At 38.4% G+C, this 14,424-nt stretch overlaps 2 protein-coding genes across 2 annotated transcripts in view; both read right to left on the reverse strand.

Annotated features, from left to right (window-relative positions):
- Positions 1 to 4: 4 nt before the first annotated feature.
- LOC107293975 (scavenger receptor class A member 5-like) lies at positions 5 to 1,386 on the reverse strand (the record flags this gene model as incomplete). Its single annotated transcript, XM_015823168.1, has 2 exons — positions 1,284 to 1,386; positions 5 to 576 (listed from the first exon to the last, which is right to left on the reverse strand). Coding segments are annotated over exons 1-2 (675 nt in total), but the record flags the coding sequence as incomplete, so codon positions are not given.
- Positions 1,387 to 7,060: 5,674 nt separating this feature from the next.
- LOC107293976 (scavenger receptor class A member 5) overlaps positions 7,061 to 14,424 on the reverse strand; it is a 63,113-nt gene continuing 55,749 nt past the window's right edge. The window contains exon 4 of the mRNA XM_015823169.1: positions 7,061 to 7,653. Within this exon, the coding sequence (XP_015678655.1) occupies positions 7,061 to 7,653 (593 nt within the window). The remainder of the gene's footprint in view (positions 7,654 to 14,424) is intronic.

Consider the following 14,424-nt stretch of genomic DNA (forward strand, 5'->3'; position numbering starts at 1 on the left):
GCTGTTCCATGGCGATGTGGACAAAGCGCATCTGCCGAGCATCTTCTGAGGCATTGCTGATGAGGACTTGCAGGTCCTGGATACGGGTATGGTGGATTCCCACGTCATAAGACAGAGTCCGGTTCATGCTACCCACCTGCCCACCTACCTCTGTCAGTTGGTCATTCAAGCTCTCCACTTGAGACGCCAGCTTAGAGAGTAAGTTCTCATGGTGCCTCAAAAGCAAACTGCTACTATTTCCCTCTACAGCAAGCTTGTAGATTTCCATTTGTGCCATGTCATTTTGCTGGCTCAGGCTATCGCGTAGGCCAGAAAGGACTCGATCTGCCTGAGATGCCTGGGCCTGCAGGCTCCTGAGTGCCCCTTCCAACTTCTGAAGTGAGCTGCTCAACATTAGCAGAGAGTCAGAATGATTCTGAAGCATGTCTTGCAGGCTCCAGATTTGGTCCAGGATGTCTCCTTTGAAAGGTAACTGCTTCCCTGTTTTCGACTGAAGATTCTGAAAACTTTCATTTAACTGATTCACACTTCCCATTAGCATCTTCAAGTCTTCAGGAGACCTCTGAGGTCTAGAAACTACAAAACATAGAAAGGAGATAGCAGACGTTAGAGATAGGAACAGAGGTGAATGTTCTAGAATGGCAGAGAAACAATTTGAGAGGTATTTTCATAATCATGAGATTTTTTTTTCCAGGACTTTTTTTTTATAAAATAGAGGAAGGTTCCTCTGAACTATTTTGATTCTAAAACCACTGATTTAGATTCTGTGGTTCATACTTCACATAAATTTAGTGATATTTACCCTTGGGGCAATTTCTTAGAGATATGCCTGGTCCATTTTTTTCACTCCTTGAGACAAGAGTTATGAGACAAGAGTTTATGACAAGAATCAAGACACCAACATATAGCTGTTGCCAATCCAACACTCTGGAATAATATGCACTGCAGATTCTACTAATATCTGCTAATTTCTGTGTAGTATAAAATAAATTTACACTACACAAAAAGCAAATATAATTGTTAACGGAGATCTAACAAAACCATATGAAATACAAGAAGGAATAGGATAAAGGCTCCCCACTGCTCCTTTTCCTGTATATTTTGGTTCCTGGAATGTATTTATTTATTTAGCATATGGCATACAATATCAGGGAAATCTACACATGTTAGACACATCCTGACAACCTAGATTGCTAGTTCATTCCATTGGGTGCTTGCGCACCCAATTAGCTCGTGGCACTTGGGTTGCGGCTCTTGCAGCTTCTCTGCCAGGGTCCACTTACCTCGTGTCATAATGCCTCGTGTCTGGCCAAGGTCCAGTGCCGGCTTCCACTCTCCATGTACACAAATGCAGCTAGGTTTTTTCCCCACTAAAATGGTAGCCATTTAGCTATTTGCAATATTGCCTGCTTTTGAACTGCTGGGTTGGCAGGAGTTAGGGGTCAAGTGATGGGAGCTTACTCCGTCTCACGGAGCTGGGTTCCAATCACCAGAATACAGATCATTTCTGGCATCATTAAGCCTCTGTTATCACCACATCCCCACCGGTTCTTAAAATAATGGATATATAAGACAGGATAATATGACTGTGAGAATAAAGAGTTTTAAAAGAGACTTATAAGAGCCTTTGCAAATGACTTTATGTTGGTTCTTGGAAGATCTTTTAAGGGAACTGAAACATTAATAGGTAAATTTAAAAAAATTGGTGTGTTAGCAGATTTTAAGATTAATAAACATAAGACAAAGTTGTTAATAAAAATATGAAAATACAAGATCAAACATAATGGATGAATAAAAAGGGTTTCAAAACTGAAAAGAAAGTAAAATATTTGGGTTTCACTTTGACAAATATGAACTGTATGTTACTTCAAAATACTGTATTGTTAAAACCTAAAATGAAGTTTAAAAGATATGTTGAGGTGGGAGAAAATGCTATTGTTAATCCTAGGTAGAATTGCTATGATTAAAATGAATGTTTTATCTAGAATGTTATTTTTGTTTCAGGCAATACCTGTTTTGAGAACTGACACACCATTTAAACAACAGACATATCTGAATTTGAATGGCAAGGAGAAAAGCCATGAGTTTAATGTAAGGTGTCACAAGATGCAAAGAAAAGAGGCAGACTGGGTTTGTTGTACTTTGCTGCTTGAATGAAAGACAAATTAATTTGGATGACAAATAGAAGGCTTTTGTAGTTGGAAGGAAACAAAGTAAGATTTAGGTGGCATGGACATTTGTGGTATAATAAAGTTAAGGTTAATATAGATTTTAAAAATCATTATGTTAGAAATGCTGTGGACATAATATACTTAGATTTCAGTAAGGTATTTGACAGAGTAGATCACAACCTACTTCTTGGTAAACTAGAAAAATAGGACTATGAAGAACAGTTCCAGAAATTGGGTATAGCTAGTCTAGAGAAAAGGACAAGGGGTGACATGATAGCAATATTCCAGTATTTGAGGGGCAGACACATAGAGGAGGGGTCAATGTATTTTCTAAAGCACCAGAAGACAAGACAAGAAACAATGAATGGAAACTAATCAAGGAGAGAAGCAACCTTGAATTAAGGAGAAACTTTCTAATAGTGAGAACAATTAACCAGTGGAACAGCTTGCCTTCAAAAATTGTGGGTGCTTTATCACTGAAGGTTTTTAAGAAGAGACTGTGCAGCCACTTGTCTGAAATGGTATAGGATCTCCTGCCTGAACAGGGGGCTGGACTAGAAGATCTCCAAGGTCCCTTCCAGCTCTATTCTGATTGTATGATATGTCACTTAAATATGAGCCAGCAGTGTGCTGCAGCTGCCAAAAACCCAACACAGTTCTAGGCTGCATTAACAGAGGGATAGAATCAAGATCACGTGAAGTGTTAATACCACTTTATAATGCCTTGGTAAGGCCACACTTGGAATACTGCATCCAGTTTTGGTCACCATGATGTAAAAAATATGTTGAGACTCTAGAAAGAGTACAGAGAAGAGCAAAAAAGATGATTAGGGGACTCGAGACTAAAACATATAAGGAAAGGTTGCTGGAATTGGGTATGTCTAGTTTAATGAAGAGAAGGACGAGGGGGGACATGATAGCAGTGTTCCAATATCTTAGGGGTTGCCATAAAGAAGAGGGAGTCAAGCTATTCTCCAAAACATCTGAGGGCAGGACAAGAAGAATGGATGGAAATTAATCAAGGAAAGGAACAACCTAGAACTAAGAAGAAATTTCCTGACAGTTAGAACAATTAATCAGTGGAACAACTTGCCTCCAGAAGTTGGGAATGCTCCAACATTGGAGGTTTTTAAGAAGAGATTGGACAACCATTTGTCTGAAATGGTAGAGGGTTTCCTGCCTAAGCAGGTGGTTGGACTAGAAGACCTCCAAGGTCCCTTCCAACTTGTTTATTCTATTCTATTCTATTCTATTCTATTCTATTCTATTCTATTCTATTCTATTATTCTTATTGAAAATATGGAATAGATATAAAGCCAGGTTGAGTCCAAAAACTGCCTCTGTGGCTCTCAGCCCAAGTAGCATTTTATAGGCAAAAAATGATAAGTAAACATAAATAGTTAACTTACTGTAAGATTTTTACACTGAATCTTGTAGTTACAGAAACTATCATCTTAGTAAAGAGGAGAATTTTCTATCCATGATACAAATCTGTGCCATGTAATTATCTGGGAATTTAGAGACATTTTGTTTTTGCTGTTTACATAGTAAAGGGGTGTTAATATCTTCTAGGATGTGATAATGCAGAGACTCTTATTTTTCTTTTGCTGATTCATACTTTCATACAAGGTCAGGGTCAGGGACTTTTAACTTCTTATTGCAAGCAGTCTTTGATTAACACAGCTGCTAAATAGCTGTAGCAGTGGGGAATTTTCTTATTCTGAAGCTTGTAAACACTTGAGTTTGTATTGTATCATGGAATGAAAAAAAAGATCTTTTCTTCTCCCTTTAATTGGAAAAAGATGTGTCATTTTTTATTGATGTGACATGCTGCATAAAAGGCTCCTTTTTAGAATAAATGTGTTATCTTTTTTAAAATATTGTTTTTGACAAATTATTTTTTCAGGTATCTTGCATGTTTAACTATAATAAATGTTACAGTACATTGTTCCTAAGGGGTTTTGGGTGGGGGAATTGATAACATATCCCTCTTTCTAATAACACATACAATAATCACAATATTTTATGTTTTTTTCATGTTCCTGAATTAGAACAACAAGCCGGACCATAAATATAAAGGCTGATCACTACAACAGGATTATTTTTTTCCCCTCTTTCCTCCCCCTTGAGCACTGTGTTTCCTCTCATTTGCACAAACCTACCTCCATATTCCTCTTTTTACCCCATCCCATCTGTAAAGCTTTGGATGAAACTTAAAAAGCCTATCCATAACATTTTCTTGAGCCAAAGTATGGCAATTATTTAATACATAGGTTAAATTCCCACAACACGTTAAATCCCAGAGTAGAGGTAACAAATCACAATTACTTGTTCACAGGAAATATTCATTTTCAAAGAAACTACATTATGGCTTAATATGATTACCCAATTCACAAGATGTTAAGAAAATGTCTAGGTCCCACAAGAGGCCAAACTGCAACCTACCGAACCCCATTTCAGCATGAAACCATGACACATAATAATGTAATTAACTGCATTTAATTCTAATTAAAATAAATCTTCTTAAAATTTTGTCCTGATCCCTATCCAATTTCTGGAATGTAACTTTAGTGATCCGTGCAATTAAATCGCTATGTGTGTTATGTAAAGTACGTTTGAGGGTTCCTTGTTCTGCAAGGAAACAACCAAGCTCAGAAAGCAACAAGAACCCTTCATTTCAGCCCTGAGTTACAAATATTCTCCTTTATAAGTATTAGTTTAGTTGGTTTAGCTTTTCCCAAACCCTCAACCTCACCCTGAAGTTGGATTCCCATTATTGTCTTCCAGCAGGAACTGAATCCAACAAATCTGGATTGGTAAATGCCAACCAAAATAGTTACTGATATATTGACAGAGGAACTGAAATTCAAGATATTTAGAGAGAATCAGTTGGGGGCTGCTTCTCTTGTTGCATCTTAATAAATCTCTCATGGGGTGAATCTCAGTTAGGTACCATTTGTATACCTAACTTATTTATTCTAATTACTAATGCGCTGTAAGCACTTGAGGAAATGAATGGAGGATAAGTGGGAAAATATTGCAGGAGGCAAAAGAATGGGTGTGAGCAAGATCAAAAAGCTGAAAGCAGATGAAGGGTGGGGAGAAACTGGGTTCACCTGGAAAGCTGAACATCAGAAATGGTGAGCAGATTCCAGCCTGCCAAGATGGAGATAACAAGAACACTGAAACTGCTACACTAAAGAATTTGCTAATAAAAGACCTGTAATGTGAAAAGCAGATGGCCGACCCCCCAAGTGAGAGATAGGATGACTAAAGAAAAAAAAACACTTTTAAAGCCTGCATGACCTGACCTACAAAGAAATCCATCATACCCTGAGAGAAGACCTCCTCCGTTGTAGCATAAGCATATGTGAGTATCAGTAAGGATCTTTGTTAACAAAGAATGATCTCTTTTAAAAAGATTTGCATTAAACTTTGGTATACTAGGTCTCATACTTGGATTACTCAATATCCCATTGCAACAACCCTGGAATGAGAGTGGGTGGTAGTGGTGGTAAATCACATAAACTAAATGCCTTGATAAGACCACACTTGGAATATTGCATCCAGTTTTGTATGATTATGAAAAAGAAGTTGAGACTCTAGAAAAAGTGCAGAGAAGAGCAACAAAGGTGATTAGGCAACTGGAGCTTAAAACATATAAAGAACAATTGCTGGAATTGGGTAATGCCTAGTTTAATGAAGAGAAGGACAAGGGGTGACACAATAGCAGTGTTCCAATATCTAAGGGGCTGCCACACAAAAAAGAGGGAGTCAAGCTATTCTCCAAAGCACCTGGAGGCAGGATAAGAAGCAACAGGTGAAAACTAATCAAGGAGAGAAGCAACTTAGAACTAAGGAGAAATTTCCTAACAGTTAGAACAATTAATCAGTGGAATGACTTGCCTACAGAAGTTGCGGGGGCTCACCAATACTGGAGGTTTTTAAGAAGAGATTAGACAACCATTTGTCTGAAATGGTATAGGGTGTCCTACTCAAGCACGGGGTTGGACTAGAAGACCTCGAAGGTCCCTTCTTTTATTCTGGTATTAGACTTTAATTTTACACATGACCATTTTGTGTAGTGTAACACTGGTATCGACCAAGCATGCTAATGATAGTAGCAGTAGTAAGAGCATCCAAGAAGGGTTTGTAGTAGCTACTCCACAAGAAGAGAGACTCCTTTTTAGTTATCTTTACTGAAAGCTAGGCTTTAGCAATTTAGGGCAAACTGTTTCTCTACCATTTCACCTATTTAATGGATCTCCGAAGAGGGAAGCAGGACAAGACTGCCAGGTCTGAAGCCTATACATATTTAGCTGAAGCTGAGTATGGGGCCACTTGCAACTCAGTGCACATAATTCGGGACCATAGAAGCAAATCTTGATTGGTAAATTGGGACCTGAGATGAACTCACATTGCTGTAATTAACCCCAGCTGGTGTAGGACTGCTAGGGAGAGCATTCCAAGAGCTGCCAATCATTAGTCAAGGAAAAGGTTAAAGGACACATGAACCTTGAGAGAAATCCCAAATTGGACTGCCTTAAGACTGTTTTGCTCTGACGATCTGCATTACCCATGACTGTTTCCATTCAGGTGTAGTAACCAGAGCATCATCGGATCTCCCACTCTGATGGCATTCAAGAATTTATTATAGGCTTGGCTATTCTCCCAGGCTTTGGGATAGAGTGGAGCATGAGCACCTGTTATTTATTTATTTATTTATTTAACTTATATGCCGCCCTTCTCCCCATGGGACTCAGGGCGGCTCACAGCATGTTAAAACAATATAAAACATTTCCCCTATAAAAGCCAATTAAAAACCAAATATTTAAAGCTGTGTCTTATTAAAATCATTAAAATTGTCCCTATTTAAAATTCACCCTAGGTCAGTCCCGCTTGCTGNGCTGTTCCATGGCGATGTGGACAAAGCGCATCTGCCGAGCATCTTCTGAGGCATTGCTGATGAGGACTTGCAGGTCCTGGATACGGGTATGGTGGATTCCCACGTCATAAGACAGAGTCCGGTTCATGCTACCCACCTGCCCACCTACCTCTGTCAGTTGGTCATTCAAGCTCTCCACTTGAGACGCCAGCTTAGAGAGCAAGTCCTCATGATGCCTCAAAAGCAAACTGCTACTATTTCCCTCTACAGCAAGCTTGTAGATTTCCGTTTGTGCCATGTCATTTTGCTGGCTCAGGCTATCGCGTAGGCCAGAAAGGACTCGATCTGCCTGAGATGCCTGGGCCTGCAGGCTCCTGAGTGTCCCTTCCAACTTCTGAAGTGAGCTGCTCAACATTAGCAGAGAGTCAGAATGATTCTGAAGCATGTCTTGCAGGCTCCAAATTTGGTCCAGGATGTCTCCTTTGAAAGGTAACTGCTTCCCTGTTTTCAACTGAAGATTCTGAAAACTTTCATTTAACTGATTCACACTTCCCATTAGCATCTTCAAGTCTTCAGGAGACCTCTGAGGTCTAGAAACTACAAAACATAGAAAGGAGATAGCAGACGTTAGAGATAGGAACAGAGGTGAATGTTCTAGAGATGGCAGAGAAACAATTTGAGAGGTATTTTCATGATCATGAGATTTTTTTTTCCAGGACTTTTTTTTTATAAAATAGAGGAAGGTTCCTCTGAACTATTTTGATTCTAAAACCACTGATTTAGATTCTATGGTTCATACTTCACATAAATTTAGTGATATTTACCTTTGGGGCAATTTCTTAGAGATATGCCTGGTCCATTTTTTTCACTCCTTGAGACAAGAGTTATGAGACAAGAGTTTATGACAAGAATCAAGACATCATGTTATATAGCTGTTGCCAATCCAACACTCTGGAATAATATGCACTGCAGATTATACTAATGTCTGCTAATTTCTGTGTAGTGTAAAATAAATTTACACTACACAAAAAGCAAATATAATTGTTAACGGAGATCTAACAAAACCATGTGAAATACAAGAAGGAATAGGATAAAGGCTCCCCACTGCTCCTTTTCCTGTATATTTTGGTTCCTGAAATGTATTTATTTATTTAGCATATGGCATACAATATCGGGAAAATCTACACATGTTAGACACATCCTGACAACCTAGATTGCTAGTTCATTCCATTGGGTGCTTGCGCACCCAATTAGCTAGTGGCACTTGGGTTGCGGCTCTTGCAGCTTCTCTGCCAGGGTCCACTTACCTTGTGTCATAATGCCTCGTGTCTGGCCAAGGTCCAGTGCCGGCTTCCACTCTCCATGCACACAAATGCAGCTAGGTTTTTCCCCCACTAAAATGGTAGCCATTTAGCTATTTGCAATATTGCCTGCTTTTGAACAGCTGGGTTGGCAGGAGTTAGGGGTCAAGTGATGGGAGCTTACTCCATCTCATGGAGCTGGGTTCCAATCACCAGAATACAGATAATTTCTGGCATCATTAAGCTTCTGTTACCACCACATCCCCACCGGTTCTTAAAATAATGGATATATAAGACAGGATAATATGACTGTGAGAATAAAGAGTTTAAAAAGAGACTTATAAGACTTATAATGACTTTATGTTGGTTCTTGGAAGATCTTTTAAAGGAACTGAAACATTAATAGGTAAATTTAAAAAAATTGGTGTGTTAGCAGATTTTAAGATTAATAAACATAAGACAAAGTTGTTAATAAAAATATGAAAATACAAGATCAAACATAATGGATGAATAAAAAGGGTTTCAAAACTGAAAAGAAAGTAAAATATTTGGGTTTCACTTTGACAAATATGAACTGTATGTTACTTCAAAATACTGTATTGTTAAAACCTAGAATGAAGTTTAAAATATATGTTGAGATGGGTGAAAATGCTATTGTTAATCCTAGGTAGAATTGCTATGATTAAAATGAATGTTTTATCTAGAATGTTATTTTTGTTTCAGGCAATACCTGTTTTGAGAACTGACACACCATTTAAACAATGGACATATCTGAATTTGAATGGCAAGGAGAAAAGCCATGAGTTTAATGTAAGGTGTCACAAGATGCAAAGAAAAGAGGCAGACTGTGTTTGTTGTACTTTGCTGCTTGTTCTTTAGCTTGAATGAAAGACAAATTAATTTGGATGACAAATAGAAGGCTTTTGTAGTTGGAAGGAAACAAACTAAGATTTAGGTGGCATGGACATTTGTGGTATAATAAAGTTAAGGTTAATATAGATTTTAAAAATCATTATGTTAGAAATGCTGTGGACATAATATACTTAGATTTCAGTAAGGTATTTGACAGAGTAGATCACAACCTACTTCTTGGTAAGCTAGAAAAATAGGACTATGAAGAACAGTTCCAGAAATTGGGATAGCTAGTCTAGAGAAAAGGAGGACTAGGAGTGACATGATAGCAGTATTCCAGTATTTGAGGGGCAGACACAAAGAGGAGGGGTCAACGTATTTTCCAAAGCACCAGAAGGCAAGACAAGAAACAATGAATGGAATCTAATCAAGGAGAGAAGCAACCTTGAATTAAGGAGAAACTTTCTAATAGTAGAACAATTAACCAGTGGAACAGCTTGCTTTCAAAAATTGTGGGTGCTTTATCACTGAAGGTTTTTAAAAAGAGACTGTGCAGCCACTTGTCTGAAATGGTATAGGATCTCCTGCCTGAGCAGGGGGCTGGACTAGAAGATCTCCAAGGTCCCTTCCAGCTCTATTCTGATTGTATGATATGTCACTTAAATATGAGTCAGCAGTGTGCTGCAGCTGCCAAAAAAGCCAACACAATGCTAGGCTGCATTAACAGAGGGATAGAATCAAGATCACGTGAAGTGTTAATACCACCTTATAATGCCTTGGTAAGGCCACACTTGGAATACTGCATCCAGTTTTGGTCACCATGATGTAAAAAATATGTTGAGACTCTAGAAAGAGTGCAGAGAAGAGCAAAAAAGATGATCAAGGGACTGGAGGCTAAAACATATAAAGAACGGTTGCTGAAATTGGGTATGTCTAGTTTAATGAAAAGAAGGACTAGGGGTAACATGATAGCAGTGTTCCAATATCTTAGGGGTTGCCATAAAGAAGAGGGAGTCAAGCTATTCTCCAAAGCATCTGAGGGCAGGACAAGAAGAATGGATGGAAATTAATCAAGGAAAGGAACAACCTAGAACTAAGAAGAAATTTCCTGACAGTTAGAACAACTTGCCTCCAGAAGTTGTGAATGCTCCAACACTGGAGGTTTTTAAGAAGAGACAGGACAGCCATTTGTCTGAAATGGTAGAGTGTTTCCTGCCTAAGCAGGTGGTTGGACTAGAAGACCTCCATGGTCCTTTCCAACTCTGTTATTCTATTCTATTCTATTCATATTGAAAATATGGAATAGATATAAAGCCAGGTTGAGTCCGAAAACTGCCTCTGTGGCTCTCAGCCCAAGTAGCATTTTATAGGCAAAAAAATGATAAGTAAACATAAATAGTTAACTTACTGTAAGATTTTTACACTGAATCTTGTAGTTACAGAAACTATCATCTTAGTAAGGAGGAGAATTTTCTATCCAAGATACAAATCTGTGCCATGTAATTATCTGGGAATTTAGAGACATTTTGTTTTTGCTGTTTACATAGTAAAGGGGTGTTAATATCTTCTAGGATGTGATAATGCAGAGACTCTCATTTTTCTTTTGCTGATTCATACTTTCATACAAGGTCAGGGTCAGGGACTTTTAACTTCTTATTGCAAGCAGTCTTTGATTAACACAGCTGCTAAATAGCTGTAGCAGTGGGGAATTTTCTTATTCTGAAGCTTGTAAACACTTGAGTTTGTATTGTATCATGGAATGAAAAAAAAAAGATCTTTTCTTCTCCCTTTAATTGGAAAAAGATGTGTCATTTTTTATTGATGTGACATGCTGCATAAAAGGCTCCTTTTTAGAATAAATGTGTTATCTTTTTTAAAATATTGTTTTTGACAAATTATTTTTTTCAGGTATCTTGCAGGTTTAACTATAATAAATGTTACAGTACATTGTTCCTAAGGGGTTTTGGGTGGAGGAATTGATAACATATCCCTCTTCCTAATAACACATACAATAATCACAATATTTTATGTTTTTTTCATGTTCCTGAATTAGAACAACAAGCCGGACCATAAATATAAAGGCTAATCACTACAACAGGATTATTTTTTCCCCTCTTTCCTCCCCCTTGAGCACTATGTTTCCTCTCATTTGCACAAACATACCTCCATATTCCTCTTTTTACCCCATTCCATCTGTAAAGCTTTGGATGAAACTTAAAAAGCCTATCCATAACATTTTCTTGAGCCAAAGTATGGCAATTATTTAATACATAGGTTAAATTCCCACAGCATGTTAAATCCCAGAGTAGAGGTAACAAATCACAATTACTTGTTCACAGGAAATATTCATTTTCAAAGAAACTACACTATGGCTTAATATGATTACTCAATTCACAAGATGTTAAGAATATGTCTAGGTCCCACAAGATGCCAAACTGCAACCTACCGAACCCCATTTCAGCATGAAACCATGACACATAATAATGTAATTAACTGCATTTAATTCATCTTCTTAAAATTTTGTCCTGATCCCTATCCAATGTCTGGAATGTAACTTTAGTGATCCGTGCAATTAAATCGCTATATGTGTTATGTAAAGTAAGTTTGAGGTTTCCTTGTTCTGCAAGGAAACAACCAAGCTCAGAAAGCAACAAGAACCCTTCATTTCAGCCCTGAGCTACAAATATTCTCCTTGATAAGTATTAGTTTAGTTGGTTTAGCTTTTCCCAAACCCTCAACCTCACCCTGAAGTTGGATTCCCATTATTGTCTTCCAGCAACAAAGAGCAGCAGGAACTGAATCCAACAAATCTGGATTGGTAAATGCCAACCAAAATAGTTACTGATATATTGACAGAGGAACTGAAATTCAAGATATTTAGAGAGAATCAGTTGGGAGCTGCTTCTCTTGTTGCATCTTAATAAATCTCTCATGGGGTGAATCTCAGTTAGGTACCATTTGTATACCTAACTGATTTATTCTAATTACTAATGCTCTGTAAGCACTTGAGGAAATGAATGGAGGATAAGTGGGAAAATAGTGCAGGAGGCAAAAGAATGGGTGTGAGCAAGATCAAAAAGCTGAAAGCAGATGAAGGGTGGGGAGAAACTGGGTTCACCTGGAAAGCTGAACATCAGAAATGGTGAGCAGATTCCAGCCTGCCAAGATGGAGATAACAAGAACACTGAAGCTGCTGCACTAAAGAATTTGCTAATAAAAGACCTGTAATGTGAAAAGCAGATGGCCGACCCCCCAAGCGAGAGATAGGATGACTAAAGGGAAAAAAAACACTTTTAAAGCCTGCATGACCTGACCTACAAAGAAATCCATCATACCCTGAGAGAAGACCTCCTCCGTTGTAGCATAAGCATATGTGAGTATCAGTAAGGATCTTTGTTAACAAAGAATGATCTCTTTTAAAAAGATTTGCACTAAACTTTGGTATACTAGGTCTCATACTTGGATTACTCAATATCCCATTGCAACAACCCTGGATATTCTAACCTTTATGAGAGTGGGTGGTAGTGGTGGTAAATCACATAAACTAAATGCCTTGATAAGACCACACTTGGAATATTGCATCCAGTTTTGGATGATATGAAAAAGAAGTTGAGACTTTAGAAAAAGTGCAGAGAAGAGCAACAAAGGTGATTAGGCGACTGGAGCTTAAAACATATAAAGAACAATTGCTGGAATTGGGTAATGCCTAGTTTAATGAAGAGAAGGACGAGGGGTGACATGATAGCAGTGTTCCAATATCTAAGGGGCTTCCACAAAAAAGAGGGAGTCAAGCTATTCTCCAAAGCACCTGGAGGCAGGACAAGAAGCAACGGATGGAAACTAATCAAGGAGAGAAGCAACTTAGAACTAAGGAGAAATTTCCTAACAGTTAGAACAATTAATCAGTGGAATGACTTGCCTACAGAAGTTGTGGGGGCTCACCAATACTGGAGGTTTTTAAGAAGAGATTAGACAACCATTTGTCTGAAATGGTATAGGGTTTCCTACTCAAGCACAGGGTTGGACTAGAAGACCTCGAAGGTCCCTTCTGTTATTCTGGTATTAGACTTTAATTTTACACATGACCATTTTGTGTAGTGTAACACTGGTATCGACCAAGCGTGCTAATGTTAGTAGCAGTAGTAAGAGCATCCAAGAAGGGTTTGTAGTAGTTACTCCACAAGAAGAGAGACTCCTCTTTAGTTATCTTCACTGAAAGCTACGCTTTAGCAATTTAGGGCAAACTGTTTCTCTACCATTTCATCTATTTAATGGATCTCCGAAGAAGGAAGCAGGACAAGACTGCCAGGTCTGCAGCCTATACATATTTAGCTGAAGCTGAGTATGGGGCCACTTGCAACTCAGTGCACATAATTCGGGACCATAGAAGCAAATCTTGATTGGTAAATTGGGACCTGAGATGAACTCACATTGCTGTAATTAACCCCAGCTGGCTTAGGACTGCTAGGGAGAGCATTCCAAGAGCTGCCAATCATTAGCCGAGGAAAAGGTTAAAGGACACATGAACCTTGAGAGAAATCCCAAATTGGACTGCCTTAAGACTGTTTTGCTCTGACGATCTGCATTACCCATGACTGTTTCCATTCAGGTGTAGTAACCAGAACATCATCGGATCTCCCACTCTGATGGCATTCAAGAATTTATTATAGGCTTGGCTATTCTCCCAGGCTTTGGGATAGAGTGGAGCTTGAGCACCTGTTGGGTGGAGTTGTTTTGTTTAGATGTTTGCTTTTAGGCTGCACAGTCTTTTTTTGTTATTATTTTAAGAATTTTTATTATTTTCAAATATAACAAAATATAAACATATACTTGATGCATATAAATACAAAACATCAGTACACAAAAGAAAAGATACTTTACGGGTGAACCCGGCTGTCCCCTCTCCGCTTCCCCCTCTTTCACATACCATCTTCCTCCCACTAAACTCTCAACCACTCCACCTTCATCCTTCCACTCCCTACTTCCCAACCTCTTTCTCATGCACCAGCCGGAAGTGGTTTGGGGTAACAGCCAGGGTCATCCTCATAAATATACTTCCAAAATAATTAATAAACACATCAAATCTTATATATTTTTATCCTTTTCCCCCCTCCCCCCCCCGGACTTCCCAGAGCTAAACCCAGGAATAAGTACAAAATAATTTTAATCTATCCAAAGCTATCCATTCATACAATAAACAGATATAAAATTACCC

Source organism: Protobothrops mucrosquamatus, unplaced genomic scaffold (assembly GCF_001527695.2).
Source record: "Protobothrops mucrosquamatus isolate PMUCROS unplaced genomic scaffold, P.Mucros_1.0 scaffold1786, whole genome shotgun sequence".
In the NCBI taxonomy this organism is placed as follows: Eukaryota; Metazoa; Chordata; class Lepidosauria; order Squamata; family Viperidae; genus Protobothrops; species Protobothrops mucrosquamatus.